The following is a 20,835-nucleotide window of genomic DNA, read 5'->3' as shown; positions in this document are numbered from 1 at the left end:
CTTCCAGTTCCTGGCTACAATCAGTCTCCCAGCCGTCAACAGATTCGTTATTAGCTCTTTCGTTTCTTTATTACATTTAAGTTCTTCTTGCGGTGAAAGTAGTGCAATCCTTGGTGTGACTTCTACTTTAAATCCCACTATCTGCTCAATCTCATAAAAAACCATCTTCCACAACTTTTGCACATGTTTACAGTCCCACCACATATGTAAATACGTTCCTTTTTCACCACATCCCCTCCAACAATCTGCTGAAAGCTGATTATTAATCTTATTTAATCTGACCGGAGTTAAATACCACCTCCATACCAGTTTGTAGTAATTCTCCTTTATTCTTACTGACATATTTCTCAACACTCTCTGTCTCCATAATCCCTCCCATCTCTGCTGTCCTATCTGTATCTTCAAATCAGTCTCCCAAACCACTTTCCCACTGCTAACCCACACTCCTTTCTCAATTAATATATTGTATAGTTGACTCATTAACCCTTTTATCCCTATATTTTGTCCCTTATCAATTCCTTTTTTTTCAATTAATTCCTCAAATTTCGTCTTCTCTCCACACTCTCTATTTTCTTTTACCCAATTTTTAGTCCATTGTTCCAATTGCCCATAGTTTAACCATGATAATTTCAAATCTTTTAACACATCTTCCAACCTCTCTCTTGTATTCATCCCCTTTAACCATTCACTTAATCTCATTTTATTTTTCTCCTTTAAAACTTTACCTAATCTATTCTTTAAATTTTCAGGAAATTTCTTTAGCATTATCACTGGTGTTAAAGGGGAATTAATTGAAAGCAATTCCTTTTTATATTTATTCCAAAGTTCCCAATGGAACTTCAAAAAGTAATTATCTATTTCGTTAAGCCAATTACCCTTCCCTTTTTCCTTAAAAAATACATTCTGCAAATTTAGCTCAATATTATCTAATGTATTTTCTTCCATCCATTCTAAGTCCCCTACCCCTAAAATTGCTTCAGCAATGTGCCTTAACCTGTTTGCTATATAATAGTACTCAAGGTTCGGGAGACCCAATCCACCCTTCTTTTGATTTATATACCATTTACTTTTGTTAATTCTTGCTTTCTTCTCCGCATTGCAATAATTATTTATAAGATTCTGCCAACTTTTTAACTCTAAATCTGAAATTCTTATTGGTAACATCCTGAAAATAAAATTGATCTTTGGCAAAATTTTCATCTTTATTAGAGCTATTCTTCCAAACCAAGAAAGATTCAGTTTCTTATACTTCTTTAGCTTTTCTATTACCTCTTTTTTCAATCCATTTAAATTTTCACTTTCCAAATCTTCTAAATTTTTAGTAATCTTAATACCCAAATATTTAATTTTTTCTTTACTATTCAAAACTGAAGCCTTCCCTTCCCATTCCTTCTCTTCCTTTTTAGTGTAATTAAATAACATCAACTCGGATTTTGCCCAATTTATTCTTAACCCCGTAACTTCTTCAAATTCTTTTAACTGCTGTCTAATTCTTTCCATTTTGCTTATCGGATCTCTGATAGTCATCAATGTATCATCTGCAAACATATTCAACTTAATTTTCCTTCTACTACCTATCCCCTCTATCTCCCCATCTTCTCTTATTGCATTTGCCAACAATTCCATCACCAATACAAACAGGACTGGCGAGAGTGGGCATCCTTGTCTTGTCCCTCTGGCTAGTCGTATCTTATCCGTTATTCCATCATTTACTACCACTACAGCTGTGTTTTTAGAGTATAACTGCTCTATTATTGCTCTGAATTTATTACCAAATCCCATTCTGATTAAAATCAACTTTAAAGTTTGCCAACTCACACAATCAAAAGCCTTAAAAATATCTAGCGCTAAAATACCCGCCTTATTCTTTGACTTTTTTATCCCCTGTATTGCATTTAGGACTCTCCCTATTAATGTATGCATCTGTCTGCCTGCTATAAAACCACATTGGTCTTCCCCTACATAATTTGCTATAAATTTATTTAATCTTTTGGCCAAAATGGTTGAAAAAATTTTAGCATCTTGATTTATTAACGAAATTGGTCTATATGAATCGGGGAGAGACAAGTCCTTATCCGGTTTCGGGATTAAAATTATTATGGAATGCTCCCATGACTCTGGAATCTTCTCCCCTTCCATTATTGCGTTATATAATTTCAACAACTTTGGCACTATTAATGTTTTAAATCTTTTATAAAACTCTGGTCCCAAGCCATCTACCCCCGGTGATTTCCCTACTTTAAGCTGATCTATGACCTCCTCTATTTCACATTGCAGTATGTTACTATCCATAATTTTCTTATGCTCTTTTTCTAATCCTTTTTTCACAAATTTACCCACATACTCTTCCTTCCTCTTCGTTTGAGTATCTCTTTCTTTGTATAAATCTTCAAAAAATTGCTGAAAATTTTTTATTTTATCCTTCATCATATGACAATAATTACCCTGCTTATTTTTTACTGCCCCTATCCCATTTTTAGCTTTTTCCTTTTGTGTGAGTTTGGCAAGCATCTTCGAATTCCTGTTACTATTTTGAAAGTATTCCCTTTTCATATAAATTAAGTTCCTCTGAACCTCTTCTAAATTAATATTTTCTAGTTCCTTTTTTTTTGCCTGTACTTCTATTAATTTATATTTATTTTTAGTTTGCCAAAATTCATTTTCCAGCTTCATTATCTCATTCTCTAAAGTAACCTGCCTTACCTCCTGTTGTCTTTTTAGATTACACATTTCCCTAATACAATTCCCCCTAAACACAGCCTTCATGGTATCCCAAATCACTGCCGTTCTTGTTCCCCCCTTCTCATTTATTTCCCATGTTTCTGACAGTTCCTTCTGCATTTTCTCAATTACTTTATCGTACTTAAATATCTTAGTATTCAGTCTCCACCTTAATGCTTGTTTGTAATCCTTATCAACTGCGAAAACTAAACTTACTAATGCATGATCCGTTACCTTGATTGTCCCCAATTCCATTTTACATATCTTAGTTAAAAAATCTCTGGATACAAAAATATGGTCAATCCTGGAGTATGTGTGATGGACTGGAGAATAAAATGTAAATCCTGGGTCAGCCCCTCTAAGAACTCGCCAAGAGTCAACAAAATCCTTTTCTTTAATTAATTTATTTAACATAGTGATATTATTTCTTTTTTCTATCTCAGAGGGATTTGACCTATCTAGTCTATTATTCATAACCATATTAAAGTCTCCAGCCAAAATAACATACCCCTCCTTAAATTCTTCAATCTCTCTTAATACCTCCTCATAAAATTCTTTTTGTTTATTATTTGGAGCATACATATTGATCAAAGTATACATTTTCCCTTCCAATTGACCCTTTATCATAAGATATCTCCCATTCTCATCTTTTTTAATATTTTCCATCACAAACCCACTTCTTTTTGAAATCAAGATGGCCACTCCATTTTTTTTTGATGTCCCCAAAGACACTTCGTAAAACACTGGCCATTTCAAACGAATAACATTATTTTTTTCTTTAAATTGATGAGTTTCTTGCAAAAAAATTATATCAGAACCATCCCTATTTAGCAATTGTTCAATCCTTCTCCTTTTTACGACCGCCCCCAGACCTTTAACATTGAGTGTTGAGATTCTTATCTTCTTATCCATATCTAATTCTTTGAACTTCTTCTCGATCCCGAACGTGGTGAAAACTTAACTTACATACATAAAAATACAACAACCCACACAAACCCTTCCCTCCCACCCCACTTCCCCTTCCCCTCCCATCTCTTTTCCCCCCAATATATCTCCGGGAGTCTAACACTCCGGCCATTATTTTAACCCTTGGGGGGGGGGAAAGCAGCCAGGAACCCAAAGCCAGTAGGATCTAATATGATTATACTTCTTATCATCCCTATAATATCCACTTTACACCACTCCCCCTACTGCACCTCCTTCTTCTTCGTCATCACTCTTTGCGTTACCACCGGCTTCTCCTTGCTCTCCAGAAGCTCCATGCCTTGCTGAAGGGAGAAAACCTTATGATTTTCCCCCTTATATGAGAAACGCAGAAAAATCGGATATCCCCATGCATAGGGGATTTCCCTCTTCTTCAATTCCCCTGTTATAGACTTGACACTGCGTCTCCAATCCAAAGTTTGTTGGCACAGATCATTAAAGACCTGCACTGTTGCTCCCTGGAACTTCAACTCTCCCAATGCTCTTAACTCCCTCATAAGGTGCTCTTTCTTGTAATAACTTGAAAATTTCACCAGGACATCTCTGGGAGTTGCACCGCTTCTAAAGCCGCCAACCCTGTGAACACGCTCCACATCTTCTTCAGTTAGTTGCAGGGTTGGGACTAGTTCTTTAAACCAGCTTAGGAGATTCTTCCTGAGGTCCTCCCCCTTCTTCTCCCCCAGACGACGAACGCGTAAATTTGCTCTTCGTGAATTGTCCTCTAAGGAGATGAGCCTCTTATCATAGTCGTTAAATTTCACTTCTTGGTCATCTTGTATCTTTTTAAGAACTTTAAACTGATTTTTCATCTGATCCACCTCCGTCTTCAAAAAGCCTAATTGCTTATCTCTTATAGCCATTTCAGCAGCCAGATCATCCACTCTCTTGTTAGTTTTGCCAACTTCCGTTTCAATTTTCATAAATAACTCATCTTTTAGCCCTTTCAACAGAGCTGAGAATTGTTGCATCATCTCTCCCTGCTCTGCTGGCACTGAGCCAACTTTAGCAGCCATCTTGAGCTCTTCTGTTGCTGTTGTGGGTTCTTCTTGCTTATCTTTTTGAATATCTTCCCCTTCTGCCTCGGCTACTCTCTGAAGTCTCCTAATCGTATTGTTTGACGCGTGGGCAATCCACCGTGGCTTGGCCGCAACTTGTTTTTTGGGTGGCATATATTCGCGTTTACGGCTGGTATTAGTTTCGTTTTCAACTCAGTCAATCAGCGCACTCCTGAGGGGTTTATTGCCGTGTTTAACAAAATTTACTGCTTGCTAAAGGAGGGGTGGCTATTAATCAGTCTCTCCCGACGCTGGCTTCTGCAATTAAAATTCCCTTTAAGATAAGCACTCCGTCTGGGAGACTTCTTATAATATCGCTCCTTGAAGTTTTCAAAGAAGCTTCCTCCGCTCTGGCCCCCCCTCTCTTTGCTTTAAAATTGCAGCCTCTACACAGCAAAATGCATTGTTCTTTCAAACCCCGTCTGTGGCTCAAAGCTTCCAAACACTTTAATCGATGTTCTTCACCATTTCCAGCCCTGACACTTTTAGATGATAAGAGTTATTCAAAACCTACCATGGCAGGAACAAATTCTCCTACTACGCCATTAGGATGCTGGCTCCGCCCCCTCTGGCCTTCCTTCTTCTCACATCAGTCCGTTGGTTTCTGTTCACCACTCTGCCGCAAAGATCATCTTCTTGGCTCGCCGCTCCGACCATGTTACTCCGCTTCTGAAATCTCTTCATTGGCTTCCAATTCACTTCAGAATCCAATATAAACTTCTCCTGTTAACCTTCAAAGCGTTTCACGGTCTAGCTCCTTCCTATCTCTCCTCTCTCATCTCACACTATTGCCCCGCTCGTGCTCTTCGCTCCTCTGATGCCATGTTTCTCGCCTGCCCAAGGGCCTCTACTTCCCTTGCTCGGCTTCGTCCATTTTCGTCTGCTGCCCCTTATGCCTGGAACGCTCTTCCAGAACATTTGAGAACTACAAGTTCAACCACAGCTTTTAAAGCTCAACTAAAAACTTTTCTTTTTCCTAAAGCTTTTAAAACTTGATGTTGTGCAGACTTCTACTGTTACTTTCTACTGTTAGTTTTTCCCTACCCTGTGCCTGCTTATCCTACCCTGTACCTGTTTGCATTCTCTTCCCCTCCTTATTGTTTTACTATGATTTTATTAGATTGTAAGCCTATGCGGCAGGGTCTTGCTATTTACTGTTTTACTCTGTACAGCACCATGTACATTGATGGTGCTATATAAATAAATTAATAATAATAATAATAATAATAATAATAATAATAATAATAACTTGCTCTTTCTTGTAATAATTGCCAAATTTCACCAAAATGTCTCTGGTAGCTCCTTTGTAATTTTGTCTATGAATCCTATCCAGATCACAATCCTCTATTTCCAAATCAGGCATCATATCTTTAAACCACTGCAGAATTATATTCCTCAAATCTTCTCCTGGTGCTTGAATAAGATGTTTAATACGAATAGATGAATGACGATTCTGGTCTTCTAATTGGATCAGCCTTAATTCATGGTCCTGGAATTGCACATTAGAACTTTTTTCAAAAACATCCTGTCTTTTCTCCAACAAATTTACTTCTGCCTCCAAGTTCTTTATACTCTTAACATTCTGAGCAATCTTGTCAGCTAACACAGCCATCTGTTTATCTGACCTCTCAGCCTGTTGATCCATTTTTTAAAAGATGATTTCATTATTTTCTGCTATAAAGCTTTTAATTTCAGCCATCGTAGCTGGCGCCTTGCCACCTTCCGCCATCTTAGAGTCTGCCGTCTCTATCTCTGTCTCACTCTGCACTTCTCCTTCCGAAGACAGCTTTTCAAGGCGGGGGAGGTTATGATTGCTAGGTCGTTTCCGTGACCAGGTAACCTTTGCAATTTCTTTTTTTTTTTTTAATATTTGACATAGGGCATATATCTCTTTCTTAGTGTCCCGGATAGTAATCAAAACAGTCTCTCATTCCTTGCCCAGACAGCTTTTCTCTCTCTGTATTTCGCGATGATTAGATTTATTAGCAATAGCTCTCTCTTCACAAGTAAGGAGTGAGATACACCATAAATCAAGTCAGCGTTCGCTGGGAGAGCTCCAATAATAACAAACACTTACTTTCGATTTTGCTCTCCACTCCAAATGCTGCTTTGCAAACTATTTAACCGCGTCGATTTCCCCACTCCTTATATCAGTTCCACTTTCACAGATATCAACATCACCGACAGTTATATTTCATAGACCTTTTCCAAAATATTCATTTGAGATTTATGCCCTTTTAAAAGAGATAATTGACTTTCTCGGCATAGCCGTTTAGAGCTTCAAAGAAACCTTACCCGTCCATGACCGTCAGGCTCCGCACCCCAGGGGTCGGACTTCCGGAGTCAGGAGCCCCCCTGCCTCGCTCTGAAGGGTCTCTTTCGGCTCCCTCCAATGGACCGTGGCTGGGCGCATCTCTGAGTCTGTCTCCTCCTGGGCACATCTCTGGGACTCTTCCACCCAGCGTGGAAGACAGCGTGACAGTAGGGCCATGCTGGAGTAATCTCAGGCCACGACCAGAACTCAGCAAATAAAAATCGTATCATGGAGAACACGGCTCCCAAGCTCAGTGAGCCTCTGCTTTGGAAGGCCGTGCTTTTGACCAGCCTGCGTGAACTAGCGATGTTATTTGCACTTCAGATACAACTTGGGAGTCAAGGTAAGATCATTCATTATTATTGTTTTCTGGAGTGAGCATTTTGTGGGAGTGTTGTTTTGCATTATGCCATTTTGTAAAAGCTGTTTAGGTGGGTTTTTCTCTGACAGTTTCTTGGGGACAGGAGGGAACGCCTAGTCCCCTGCCTTTTCTGCTATATCTTTGAAGATTTATAGGAGCCAATTTTGGGTAAAATAATTACTATTAGATCAAATCCTTGGGCTCGAAGGTGGGGATAGGACTAACAGGTATTTGGCAATCAATATTTCCGTTTTTTTATTCTGCTTTTCAGGTCCTATTGGAAATGCTTGTATTTGGGGCATAAAAAATTGTGTTTTCTTAAAATTTGCATAATAAAGTTCTTTAAAAATCTGTATAAAATTCTTTTCCCACTGATGAAGACCTTGTGGGTTGAAACGCATTTGGGATTTATGTTTGTGGACCATTCTGTTCAAATTTTAAGTGTACATATTTGTTTTATGATTATATATATTTTCTATGGACACATGCTTTTATTTCAACAGGCATAGTTACACCAGAATTTGACATATTGTTTCTAATCACTTTCTTTAAACCTATTTTGTTTTCAGGTTCGTTTTTGGTTTAAGATAACACTTCTTTGTAAGATTTGTTCCACACACACACCTGCCACTTCCTCAGAGTAGACCTCCCCAGCCCACCTCCATCGGACAGGCGCTCAGACCCTCAGACCTCCCCTCCTTTTCCCAGAGACAAATCCTGTTGGGCTCCAAGTCACACACAAATAAAAATATTCTTGTTTTTATTAGAAAGTTTGCCTTCTGTTATCAAAACTGACAACTATTCCTCTGGAATCAAAGTAAAAAGCGGTGAATGATTAAAATTTTGGAAACAAAAACATACCCTTTTGCAACTTGGTGCCTTCAAAATGTGTTGTGCTACAAGTCTCATCCTCCCCAATGGCTATTCTGGCTGGGTATGATAGGAGTTGTAGTCCAACACACTGGGAGGTCTGCAGGCTGCAATAGCACAGAGGAAGCCGCCTTCCACAGAGTCAGGCCGTGGTCTGTCTAGCTCACTGTCTGCACTGGGAGGAGGGGATGTGGTGCCCTTCGGATGTGATAGACTACAACTCCCATAAACCCCAGACAGAAGGGGCTGGGATTGTGGGAATCATAGCTGAAAACCCCTGGAGGGCACTAAAAGGCCAACTCCTGGCCCAGCCCAGCCTGGAGCTTCTGCTGGAGGTTCACCTGGGACCTTCTGCATTCTCAGCAGGGGATCCATCGCACAGCTCTACTGCCCCACCCTGAAGAGAAAAAGACGAAGGCTTCTCTCAGTGTCTTTCAGCTCAACCTTCTGATTTCCTGCAACAGGTGTTTTCATTCTCAGTCCATCCGCTTAGAGCGGAATCCGCTTGTGGGTCTCAGGGATTCAGGATGCTGTTAGGGATGAACTAATTCAGACAGTGGACCCGGGAGTGATGGTCCTGCCAGGGGAGGAAGAGACCCTGAGCAGTTCTCTGCTCCTGATCCGAAATCCAGGGAAGGAGAAGCATCTTCTCAGCACTTGGCAGGATGAATGCCCCACCCACCCCAAGAGAAACAACCAGAAACAAATGAAAAGAAACAGGAACAGGGGCGTCGTAGCAGGAGGAGGAAATCCAGGCTGGGGAGTCTCTTCTTTTTCAGCCCCTTCAGTTTTGCATCTTCCAAGGAAAGGCTTAAAGCAAAGAGCTGCAGTAGCTATGCAAAGAGTTTCTTTCCATGCTGGGTCTCAGAGGTGAAAGATTCTAGCCAATGAGGGCTGGGAGGGAAAAGGCAGGAGAGATTAAAAAAACGTATATTAAAATACATACATTAAGAGGAAAATTCATATTTGGATGGTGTTGAAGAAGCAAAGACTGTCAGGAATATTGACTTGCCCGGGGTCTCTCCCATTTCCCCCCCCTTTAACACTACAGCCCCTCACAGGCACCAACAATTCACTCAGAATGACCGATGGACCTTCCAGTAACTCCCACTATGCAGGGCAGGGGGGGTTGCAGCCAGGTGAGGGGGGGGGCACATCGCCACATTTTCTTACTGTTGTTGTAGTTGGAATTGTTTTATATACTGTATTTCAAGCTGTGGTTTTAATATTGTTATACTTAACTACTTACAGATTTTACTGCATTAAGTGGTATATAAGTACTAATAAATAAATGAACACATTCAGGAAGAGGTTTCTGCCCATACAAAGTTCTGCCAGAACAAAATCTGCAAGCCTTCAAAGTGCCACAAGACGCTTGGTTGTTTCCACCGCAAGAGACCCACAGGGCTTCTGCTCTCGGATGCCGCAGAGGAGCTGCACTCTGGATGTGGGCTTTGCGGGGTCATTTTGAAATATCTGTCAGCTGCTTTGGACAAATGGTTTTGGAAAGGCAGGATAAAAACCAACGCAAGGAATTGGGGGAGGTGCAGAGAGAGACCTTACCTGCAGGGGGTTGGATGGGTGTTGCTAGAGAGAGAGAGAGAGAGAGAGAGAGAGAGAGAGAGAGAGAGAGAGAGAGAGAGTTACATCCATGAAGGGGTTGTGTCATTTATTGGGAGGGTTAAAATGGCACCCTCCCCTCCTAGGCCTTGAAGGGCCTCCCATAACTCATTTCTCTGCCCAATTAAAATCCAGGACTGACCTCACTTTGAATGCCACCCTAGAGGCCTTCAAGAGGCAGCTGGACAACCATCTGTCAAGGATGCTTTAGGGTGGATTCCTGCACTGAGCAGGGGGTTGGACTGGACGGCCTTGTAGGCCCCTTCCAACTCTGCAGGAGGTCCGTCTGCCCGGGTTCAATCCCAGCATCTCCAAGGTAGGAAAAAGTCCAGGGACTGGTAAGTGATGGGGGAGGTAATCCTTCCCTCCCGGCCCAAGACTCCGGAGAGCCACAGCCAGTCCGGACAGGCAGTAATGACACCTCCCGTTTCCACAGGGCTTTGGACCATTCAAGGCGCTTCACATCCTTCCTCGGCTGTCCTGCTTGCAACAACGACCCCTGAGAACAGGCGAAGGACGTGTGCAACGAGCAGCATGAGAATTTAGGGGAGGGGCCACCAGATGTGTGACCAGCATGGCTTAGTGTCAATGACACACACACGCACCCCATTACCTTTCTTCTCCTTCAGGTAGAGGGAGAGTCCCACGGCCACAAAGACCACGCCCAGCACGGCCCCCACGGCCCCCGTCCACACTTTGCTCCTGGCAGAGTCCGACTTCCGTGGCTCTGTGGAACGAGAGAGACCAGGAGCCCCACGTGAGCAGGAGGATCAGGGCCCGGTTTGGCCTCTCAGCCTCCAGGTGTCCAAGGGAGGATCCATTCCATGCGTTACACCCAGGGAGGGTCTTTTTCAGCCCCCACTGCTGACCTCTCCTCAGTGTCCAGAGTGAAAGGCTGCCTTCCCATAAAGCCCCCTGCCCCTGTGGGAATGGGGGCTCCATTCCCACTCCAGCTTGTCTGCGTCCTTCTTGAATTGTGGAGCCCAGAACTGGACGCAATACACTAGCTGAGGCCTAACTTCCTCTGCCTCTGGTGTCTATTTTTAGATTGTATGTTCCTGGCCTCATACGGTTCAAACAGTCTAAGAGAATAACTTTGTAAAGTGCGTTGCACACACTGATGGCACGACACGGATCATCATCATTGTCATCATCATGATCGCAACAACAGGAACTCCTGGGAGACCACCAGGGGGAAGGTGGTACAGCTCCAGACATCCATCAGATTGGGGGACCTCCTGAGAAGTGCGGATGTGTGTGTCTCTGCAGGAATGTAGGGATGAGGCAGGAACGTAGAATTCCCACCCTCTTTGCAGGATTGTATCGAAGGAAGGAAGGAAGGGAGGGAGGCTCCTACCCCACTGGACGGTGATGGGGGCCTCCAGGCTGGCGTGCTCCACGTGGCAGGTGTAGACATCTCCGTGCTCCGGCTTTGTCTCCAGCATCACCTGGGTCTGGTAGGTCCAGTCCCCGTTCCGGAGCTCCTCCCCGTAAAAGACCCCTTCCTTCTGCTCCTGCCCGTTCTTCAGCCACTGGATCTCAATCTCCAGGGGATAGAAACTGGCCGCAGTGCAGAGCAGGAGGGTGTGGGGGGACAGGGGGTCTTCCTTGGTGGGAGAGATGGAGACGGAAGGCTGAACTGGAGGGAAAAGAAGAAGAATATGCGTGAGAGATATGATGAGGGAAGGGAAAAGGAAGGGCTGAGAGAGATCAAGAAAACGGAGGCGCGTTTCCCATGCAGACAGACGCCAGCATTCTCTTTCCCTCTGCAGCCAGACAGACACCCTCCTGGGGGGTCCACAAATAGGGCAGGGAGCTCACAGTCCTTTGTCTAGCTCCCCCCCGCCCCCCGCAGCACCTGGCCTTGTTCAGAGGGATGCTGCACCTGCACAGGGAGGCTGCAGGTATATATCAGGCCTCATCAGTTTTGGCAAGTGAAATTCCCACAGATTGTAAGATTTTGGCCGGTTTTGCTGTATCGGAATTCCTAGGGCGTCTCTGGAGAAATTCTTAACTCACCTCCCTCAAAGCAAGAAAAGGAAGTCTTGTTATGAAATGTTCACTGAATCACAAGTGAAAATGCTTAATGATTATACTTGTGGACAGGTGAATAAGTAAAAAATAGCACTAAAGAATAAATACACAAAGAAGGAAGGAGGTTCACAATGAATTCTGAGTTACTGATATTAAAAAAAGGATAATATCTAAAAAGAAAATGCTGATTTAAGCTCATTACCCACAGTGAAAAGGGTTACGCAAGGGGGACCTTCTCTTCTGCCGCCCCCAGACTGTGGGATGGCCTGCCGGGGAAGATTCATCAACTTAATACTCTCTCTGAGGCTAGTCTCTTCCGGCAGGCCTACCCAGATGAATTTTAAACCTAAGAACGTTAAGACGCTCTGATTGTTATTTTAATATTGTATTGGTTTTATATGCTCTTTTAATTAGTTTTCTGCATTTGATTTATATTGAAACATTTGTATTAATGTTGTTTCTTGCCTTAATCCAAAGGAAGAGGCGGGTAAGAAATCAAATAAATTATTACAATTTATTATTATTATTACAATTAATCTGAAAGTTATTCTCATTCTTAATAAATATAAATAAATATGAATGCATATTTGTATGCATATTGGATCATGGTTTAATTTGTTTTTTCACTGTGTATATTTATTGTTTTATACTGTATGTTTTTATCTGTATGCTGCCCTGAGATCTTAGTGATAGAGGGCGGGATATAAATGTTTTAATAAATAAATAACTATTAAACATTTCCTTTCCCTTTATTGATGATCAAATCAATTGTTGAACTATTAAAAGAGGATCTTGAATGCAGAAGGCTGGGCAGGTGTGTGTCGGGGGAGGGGCTTCCTCCCGTGTAGCTCCCAAACTGTGCAATGCCCCCCCTCCCCCAAAAGAACTACGATTTCTCCCCCTCCCCCACTCCTAACTTTGAGAAAAGTTGGGAGCTGTGAAGATGCATCCCTGGAATTTGGGCCTTTCTTACTTCGTGGAGTTTTCAACGTCCTTTATCCTTATCGTTTTCAATGGCTGTGCAGGGGCTTGGGGAGGGGGGGTTAATAATCAGTGCTAATAAGCAGGGAAATTACTAATGAATATGAATAACCAATGAGTGACGTTAATCGTCAATGCCTAAGCAGGAGTGCGCTGCAGGGCAGGGAGGTGCGGGGGGTGGGGGAGAGGGTCTTTTGCGTAGTGAACAGGACAGCTGGGGGGTTCTAAGAGGGGGGTCTTTTCTGCAGCCCCCAGACACGCACCTTCGGCGCTTAGAACTGACGACCCCCTCTCCTCCTCCCTCTGCCCCACTTGCCCGCATCCCCCTGGGTGGGACACCCCGCCCCCCAGTGGACTCACCCCGCCGCCGGTGGGAAAAAGGCCCGAAGATGTTGTCGTAGTTGTAGCGGCAGAAGCGATCCACCTGGGCCCTCCAGACCCGCAGGTCGTCCTTGTTGCGGTTCCATCGCTGGACGTCCTGCTCTGCCCACTCGGCGTCGGCTACGTGGCTGCCCAGGCGGCTGTCGAAGTGCGCGTAATTCTGCCGCCCGTAGATGTACCTGCAGAGGAAGCGCACCTGCGGCTGCCCGGTCCCGTTGCTGAAGCGGCATTCCCACTTCTGCTGGTACAAGAAATGGGGGGCTGCAGGAGGGGGAGAAAGGGGAGGGGGTGATACAGAGAAACGGACACGGCTGCCTTGTCTCTCGGTCCCCCACGGGTGGCAATAAGGAGCACGGCACGAAGGATTCGTTCCAAAGACGGGATGGGGGTGAGGGGGTCAGCCCCTTTGTGGGAGACCAGAGATGGGGGGTTCAGTTAGGAAAAATGGGGAGGGGGGCTCAGGCTGCACCCCAGGATGAGGACGGCCCCGGACTCGGTTGCCCTGTTGCCCAGGATTCACCCAGTTTCAACCACTCTGGCAGACTGCCTGCTTTTTATTATTTATTTATTTATTTAAAACTCAAGCCTCTGGTCCTCATGGAACCAGAGCCAACGGGGCACGATACACAGGCAGCCACCCTCCTGCCCAATCGTTGGTGGAGAAAAGGGGCTGGCCCCGCCTTTCAGGGCCTTCAGCCAATGAGGGAAGCCACAGCCAAGGCAGTCAGCTGTAGACTGACACACCCCTTGTCCAGACCAGGGACTTCCTGGCTCATTATGACGGCCGTTCCCTTTTCTTTTTTCGCCTTCCCTATTACTCCAAGGAGAAAACAACTTTAAAAAGGGCAGAATGTTCCTATAGAATCATAGAATAGCAGAGTTGGAAGGGGCCTACAAGGCCATCGAGTCCAACCCCCTGCTCAATGCAGGAATCCACCCTAAATCCACCCAGCCTCAGTCCCAGCAGTAGCCTACACTGCAGGGCTGCCCTGAGCCCCTCTCTCCTAACCAAAGGCCCCTCCCTCCTGCAAGGGGTGCAGAATAACAGTGGCCTACACGGCAGGGCTGTCCTGAGCTCCTCTCTCCTAGCCAAAGGCCCCTCCCTCCTGTAAGGGATGAAGAATAACAGTGGTCTACATGGCAGGGCTGTCCTGCACTACTCTCTTATCCAACCTTCCATGTAAGGAAAAACGGCACTGGACAACATTGCAGGGTTGTTGTAAGCTACTCTCTCGGCCGACCCTCCAACCTGTGACACCACCCCATCTAAATCAGCAGGGGAGGGGGCAGGGCAGTGGGGAACGGGGTTTTTTAAGCCGAGCCTTCCCATGACAGCCCCCAGAACACTCTGCAGGGGGGTCCCCTCTTCCAAGCCATGACTCCCCCACTCTGAACTCTGCCCACGTTGGGAATAGGGAAGAAAGAGGGAGGGGGAGCTTGGAATTAGGGCAGTGAAAGGGAGGAGGGGGCTTGAGGCCACCATCGCTTTCCTGGTAGGGCTCTTCTGCCTTTAATATCTGTATGGCAGACAGGTGTTCAACAGGTGAAGGCATCCTTCATTACCGTGCATCCAGCTAGGAATGTTGAGCCCAGGTTGGACTTCCCCCCCCCCATACAAACACACCTTGCCTTTTCCCGCAGGGGAGGGGGCAGGAAGGGATCCCCCCCAGTAGTTCAGAGAGGATCAAAGGAGGATTTGGGGATGGGAGGGGAGAAATGGGGAGAAGGCATGGGGGAAAGGTCTCTGCCTGAGGTATGGGGATCCCTGCCAGGGGTGCAGCAAAGAAACACCCCTGGGGGGTCGTGGAGCGCTGGATCCAACCCCCCCTCAGTCATGGAGCTGCCTGGATGTTCTTCCCTGGGGAGGGGGTGCGCAGAGCGCCTTCCTGCAAGCACCCCTGGCCCCTCCCCAAGACAGATCCAGCCCTAGGGCGCGTCTTGTGTTCCTCCACCCTGCAAGGGGAGGGGGGTCCCTCGGGCAGAAGACCCCTCCCTGAACTCACCTCGGGAAAGGGGAGGAGAGGAGTTTGGAAAGGCCGTGAAAGGAGAGGGATTGGGGCCCCCCGCTGCTTCCCTGGCAGAGCTCTTTCATCCTTCACAGGGGTGTGCCAGGCAGAAGTTCAAAAGGTGCAGACATCCCTGGTCACTGCCCCTCCCCACTGGGAACGTGGGTCCAGGTTGGACGTCTGCCTGATCCCTTGGCTGTGGAAGGGCTCTTGTGAGAAGGCCCAATGGCTGCTGTCAGTGCAGGCAGGGGGTGAGAGGGGATGGAAGAGCATCCCCCCCACACCCACTTCAGGGGATCCTTCCTCACGAGGAGGCCGCGAAGGGGGGAGCCTGCAAGGCAGGACGGATAATGGGGGTTGGAGGGGTTTTAATGGAAATTGTTTGATGCGCTAGTGCAAAGCGCCACGATGCCAGAAATGGCCAGGGGGAGCCATGAAAATGTGTTTTTTAAAAAAGAAATGCTGGGAACTTTCTCCTGATCTTCACGATCGTATCTCGGCATGTCTTTCAGATATCTCAGCTTGGCTGCTTCATCGTCGCTTGAAGCTTAACATGGCAAAGACTGAATTGCTCGTTTTTCCTCCTAAACCTTCTCCTCATCTCTCATTCTCTCTTACTGTCAATGATGTTACGCTTACTCCGGTCAAGGAAGCTCGTAGCCTTGGCTTTATCTTCGACTCCTCGCTCTCCTTTATTCCTCATATTGAGGCAGTAGCTAAATCTTGTCGATTTTTCCTGTATAATATTGCCAGGATTCGATCATTTTTGTCTGTCTCTTCTGCCAAGACGCTTGTTCATGCACTGGTTATTTCTCGGTTGGACTACTGCAACCTTCTTCTCTCTGGCCTTCCTTCTTCTCACATCAGTCCGTTGGTTTCTGTTCACCACTCTGCCGCAAAGATCATCTTCTTGGCTCGCCGCTCCCACCATGTTACTCCGCTTCTGAAATCTCTTCATTGGCTTCCAATTCACTCCAGAATCCAATATAAACTTCTCCTGTTGACCTACAAAGCTTTTCACGGTCTAGCTCCTTCCTATCTCTCCTCTCTCATCTCACACTATTGCCCCGCTCGGGCTCTTCGCTCCTCTGATGCCATGTTTCTCGCCTGCCCAAGGGCCTCTACTTCCCTTGCTCGGCTTCGTCCATTTTCGTCTGCTGCCCCTTACGCCTGGAACGCTCTTCCAGAACATTTGAGAACTACAAGTTCAACCGCAGCTTTTAAAGCTCAGCTAAAAACTTTTCTTTTTCCTAAAGCTTTTAAAACTTGATGTTGTGCAGACTTCTACTTTTACTTTCTACTGTTAGTTTTTCCCTACCCTGTGCCTGCTTACCCTTCCCTGTACCTGTTTGCATTCTCTTCCCCTCCTTATTGTTTTACTATGATTTTATTAGATTGTAAGCCTATGCGGCAGGGTCTTGCTATTTACTGTTTTACTCTGTACAGCACCATGTGCATTGATGGTGCTATATAAATAATAATAATAATAATAATAAGGAAGGGCTGGTTCTGTCCGCTCCCAACGTTCCCTCCCCCCCGCCCCCCGGGTGTCTGTCTCCGCAGGCTCCTCTGCTTTCAGCAGCTACACTTTTTTCCAGGACCGAGAGACGTAGAGAGGAGAGACGCTTCCTCTGTTGAACGTCTGCCTGCTGTGCAGCTCCGGAAGGCAATAAAAGCCCTTCTGCCAGGGAGGAGGAGGAGGAGGAAGAGGCGGCTGGCCATGGCCTCGTGAGCTTGGCGAAAGAGGGCGACCGAGACAGACCCGTCTGTGCCTGATCCAGCCAGGACAGCCTCGGGGGGGGGGCATTTCAGACACCCACACACACCCCTCCTCTCTTCCCCCAGAGTTGCGCTCTGCCCTGTCCAAGTTTCTCTTTCTCTACCTTCCCTCCCTGGGGGTGGAAAACACTCCAGTGTCCCTGTTGAGGGAGGGGAAGGTGCAGGGCAGAAGGGTTGGGTGAGGGTCCTGGCGAGGGGGTCTTCGCTTCCCCTCCCTCCCCTCCCTGGGACTTCGAAGCTCCCTGGATCCCTCTCGCCCCTTTCCTCCCCACAGGGGAGGCTTAGTCAGCGCCTCCGTGGAATGGTGAGGGGCGCAAGGGGGTCTCTCCCTCCAAGCCCCCTTCCCCTCCCTCACCTGCTCCTCACCTGGGGGGGGCTTCTTCCCTCCTCCACTTCCAGGGACCAAAGAGGGTCCCAGCAGCAGCAGCAGCAACGGGAGAACGAGAGCAGGCCCCATGGCTGCTGCCCCACAAAGACCGGGAGAGAGGAAAACCTGCTTCTTAGCCCGAGAAGGGAAACTTCTTTTGCCTGCCGTTCATGAGGGTCGGGGTGGGACGCACCGCTGTTTCTGCAAAGTCCCGGAGACGCAGCTCTGCCCGGGCACAGAGAAGCACCAGTGAGAATTCTCCCTTCAGCAGCGTCATCAGTCTCCGGGCAGAAGGTCCCCGGGTTTGTCCCTGTTGAGAAGATCGGTTTGGGCTGCAAAAGAAGGCAGAGGAAGCTGTGGGTGTATAACGGGGTGGGTGGGTGTGTCGGGGTGAGGCGTGGGGGTAAATTAAGGAACCCCCCCACTTCCCCCTTCGCTGGGGCGGGGCTCCAGAGAGGAGGCTCCAGAGCCTACTTTAGAATCCGTGATGAGCTTTGGGAGAAAGCAGCCAGGAGATGCGCCCTCCTCACCTGGATGGAGGTGGGCTGGGAGTCGTGGGTCTCCTCTCAATGGCCAGGCTGGAACTCCCTTTGCCAGGCAGGCAGGCTCAGCAAACACACCTGAGTCCTCCTTTCACTCAGGGGTGGCTCCCTCTGGCCACTTCCAGGAAAGTCCCTGTGGGGGAGGGGGGTCTCCTGGGGATGGTGGGGTGCCCAGTCAGGAGGGGGCGTTGCCCAGAGAGGGAGGAGCCTCACTTGGGCCTCCTGGGCATGGCTCCCTCGAGGGTCGAACACCCGTGCATTATTTGCACCGTTCACGATGCTGCGCAGAACACAGTGTCGAGGCAGCCCCCTCCCCAGAATACAAGAGGGGCAGCTGCAGGAGGAGGGGTCGGACTTCTGGAGGCAGGAGCCCCCCTGCCTCGCTCTGAAGGGTCTCTTTCGGCTCCCTCCAATGGACCGTGGCTGGGCGCATCTCTGAGTCTGTCTCCTCCTCGGGCGCATCTCTGGGACTCTTCCACCCAGCAACTGCCTGGTCAGCACAAAGGGCCCTTTCCCATTGGCTGAGTGTGTCCGGGGTTTTCCAGAGCAACAATCACCAACCCAGGGTTGGGGTCGGAACTAGGCTAAATTGGGCACCTCCCGTCCCGCTGCCTCCAGAGTCTCCTCCTGGCCCCAGATCTCCTCTGTGTAGGTCCCACGTCTGTCCTTGAGGGCGCTAAAATTGAGGTGGCCGAGGGGGTCTTGGCTGGGCCCCTCCACCTGGGTCTGGGGCTGCTGATTCTGCTGGGTGCCAACCTGAGAACCCCTCAGAGGGGCTCATAAGTGTGAAGAAACAAGAACATCAGGAGAGCCCTGAGGCTGGAGCAGACCAAAGTGGGGCCATCTTCACACACAGGGGCCAACCACAACGCATGAAAGGGGAGCAACAGCACCCCCCCCCCCCCGCCCATGTTCCCCTGCAACGGGTGCACACAGGCTTGCTGCCTCAAATCCTGGAGATAGCACAGAGCCATCAGGGCTCGTAACCTCTGATGGCCCTTCTCACTCTCGTGTTTCACATTTGCAGAGGGGTTGAGACCCAAGGCCAGTCTCCTCCAGCCCCCACATGCACAAATTCTGACTAGTCCGAGCTTAAAATATTTGACCCTTCAGCTCGGCCAGTATCCCTGAATCTGGATCTGCACCTGCTGCAGAATGAGGTGAGGATGAGGTGGTAGAGTCCTAACATGCTAGAATGGCCTCTACCACTCAAGACACACACACGTACACACACACACACACACACACACACACACACACACACACACAGACACAGGTCACTAGGCCTACGGACCCTGCCCCCAATTCATTTCCAGCTCTCTGGACACAGAAGCTGTCTCTGGACTCATAGAATCATAGAATAGCAGAGTTGGAAGCGGCCTCCAAGGCCATCCAGTCCAACCCCCTGCTCAATGCAGGAATCCACCCTAAAGCATCCCTGACAGATGGTTGTCCAGCTGCCTCTTGAAGGCCTCTAGTGTGGGAGAGCCCACAACCTCCCTAGGTCACTGGTTCCATTGTTGTGCTGCTCTAACAGTCAGGAAGTTTTTCCTGATGTCCAGCCGGAATCTGGCTTCCTGTCACTTGAGCCCGTTATTCCGTGTCCTGCACTCTGGGAGGATCGAGAAGAGATCCTGGCCCTCCTCTGTGTGACAACCTTTCAAGTATTTCACGTGTCCTCTCCTCCCCCACCCAGCAACATCCTTGTCGTCCCCCCTCCCCACAGTGGAGAGGACGCTGCAGAGGCGCTCAGGTTCCGCTTCCCCACGCACCAAGCTAGGCTCAGCTTTCAGAGAGATGAAACGGAGAAACTGGCCACGATCCAAGCAATGGTGGTCAGCAAGGAGTGAAGCAAAACCTTCACACAAAACCATTGCCGCTTCCAACCCCCCTAAATTTTCTCTTCTACTCCCCCTAATTTTTTTTTTACAAACACATCATTTAAATAATTAAAAGTCCTTAGAATCATAATCATAGAATCGTAGAGTTGGAAGGGGCCTACAAGGCCATCAAGTCCAACCCCCTGCTCAATGCAGGAATCCACCCTAAGGCATCCCTGACAGAATAGAAACCTTCAAACCACATGAATTGGCAGCCCCCCCCCCAAAAAAACTTTTAGACTACCTTTATCTATTTATTAAAACATTTAATTAATAAATAAAGCCGCCGGCCCCCCAAAAAGCCTTTAGGCTACATTTCTCTTCTCCCAGGCATTTAACAACATGAGCTGAATTGTTTCTTTGTTTTTAATGGACCCCAGAATTGCAGTTTTTATAAGATACTGTTGTTTCTATGATTTTTATGTTTTTAAACTTTGTATATTTGTTTTTAATGTTTACTGTTTTTAACTTTTGTAAACCGCCCAGAGAGGTTTGGCTATGGGGTGATATATATAAATGCAATAAAAAAATAAAAAAATATTTATATCCTGCCCTGTGTCACTAGGATCCGAGGGCAGCATACACATAAAATCATACAAACAGAGGAGGGCCAGGATCTGTTCTCGATCCTCCCAGAGTGCAAGACATGGAATAATGGGCTCAAGTTACAGGAAGCCAGATTCCAACTGGACATCAGGAAAAACTTCCTGACTGTTAGAGCAGTACAACAATGGAATCAGTTACCTAGGGAGGTGGTGGCCTCTCCCACACTAGAGGCCTTCAAGAGGCAGCTGGACAACCATCTTTCAGGGATGCTGAATTGCATTGATTTCAAGGTGTTTACAGATTGACTTCTTTATAATCTGCTCCAGAATTTTCTCAGGGATGGATGTCAGACTGACTGGTCTGTAGTTCCCAGGTTACTCCTTTTTGCCCTTTT

At 47.0% G+C, this 20,835-nt stretch overlaps 1 protein-coding gene across 2 annotated transcripts in view; it reads right to left on the bottom strand.

The window, feature by feature from the left end:
* The window catches only part of LOC134396455 (H-2 class II histocompatibility antigen, E-S beta chain-like), a 79,303-nt gene that overhangs the window by 15,625 nt on the left and 42,843 nt on the right, over positions 1–20,835 (bottom strand). The window contains exons 1-2 of one of the 2 annotated variants that reach the window (XM_063122963.1): positions 17,473–17,711; positions 13,301–13,582 (exon numbers count right to left, since the gene is read on the bottom strand). The exons of the other annotated variant lie outside the window; for it this stretch is intronic. Of the exons in view, the coding sequence (XP_062979033.1) occupies positions 13,301–13,582; positions 17,473–17,563 (373 nt within the window). The 5' untranslated portion in view covers positions 17,564–17,711. Of the gene's footprint in view, positions 1–13,300; positions 13,583–17,472; positions 17,712–20,835 lie in introns of those variants that run through there. 2 annotated transcript variants of the gene reach the window in all.

This window comes from Elgaria multicarinata, chromosome 3 (assembly GCF_023053635.1).
Source record: "Elgaria multicarinata webbii isolate HBS135686 ecotype San Diego chromosome 3, rElgMul1.1.pri, whole genome shotgun sequence".
Taxonomy (NCBI): Eukaryota; Metazoa; Chordata; class Lepidosauria; order Squamata; family Anguidae; genus Elgaria; species Elgaria multicarinata.
The sequence above is the reverse complement of the archived record's forward strand: the minus strand, read 5'-3'. Positions and strand labels throughout refer to the sequence as shown.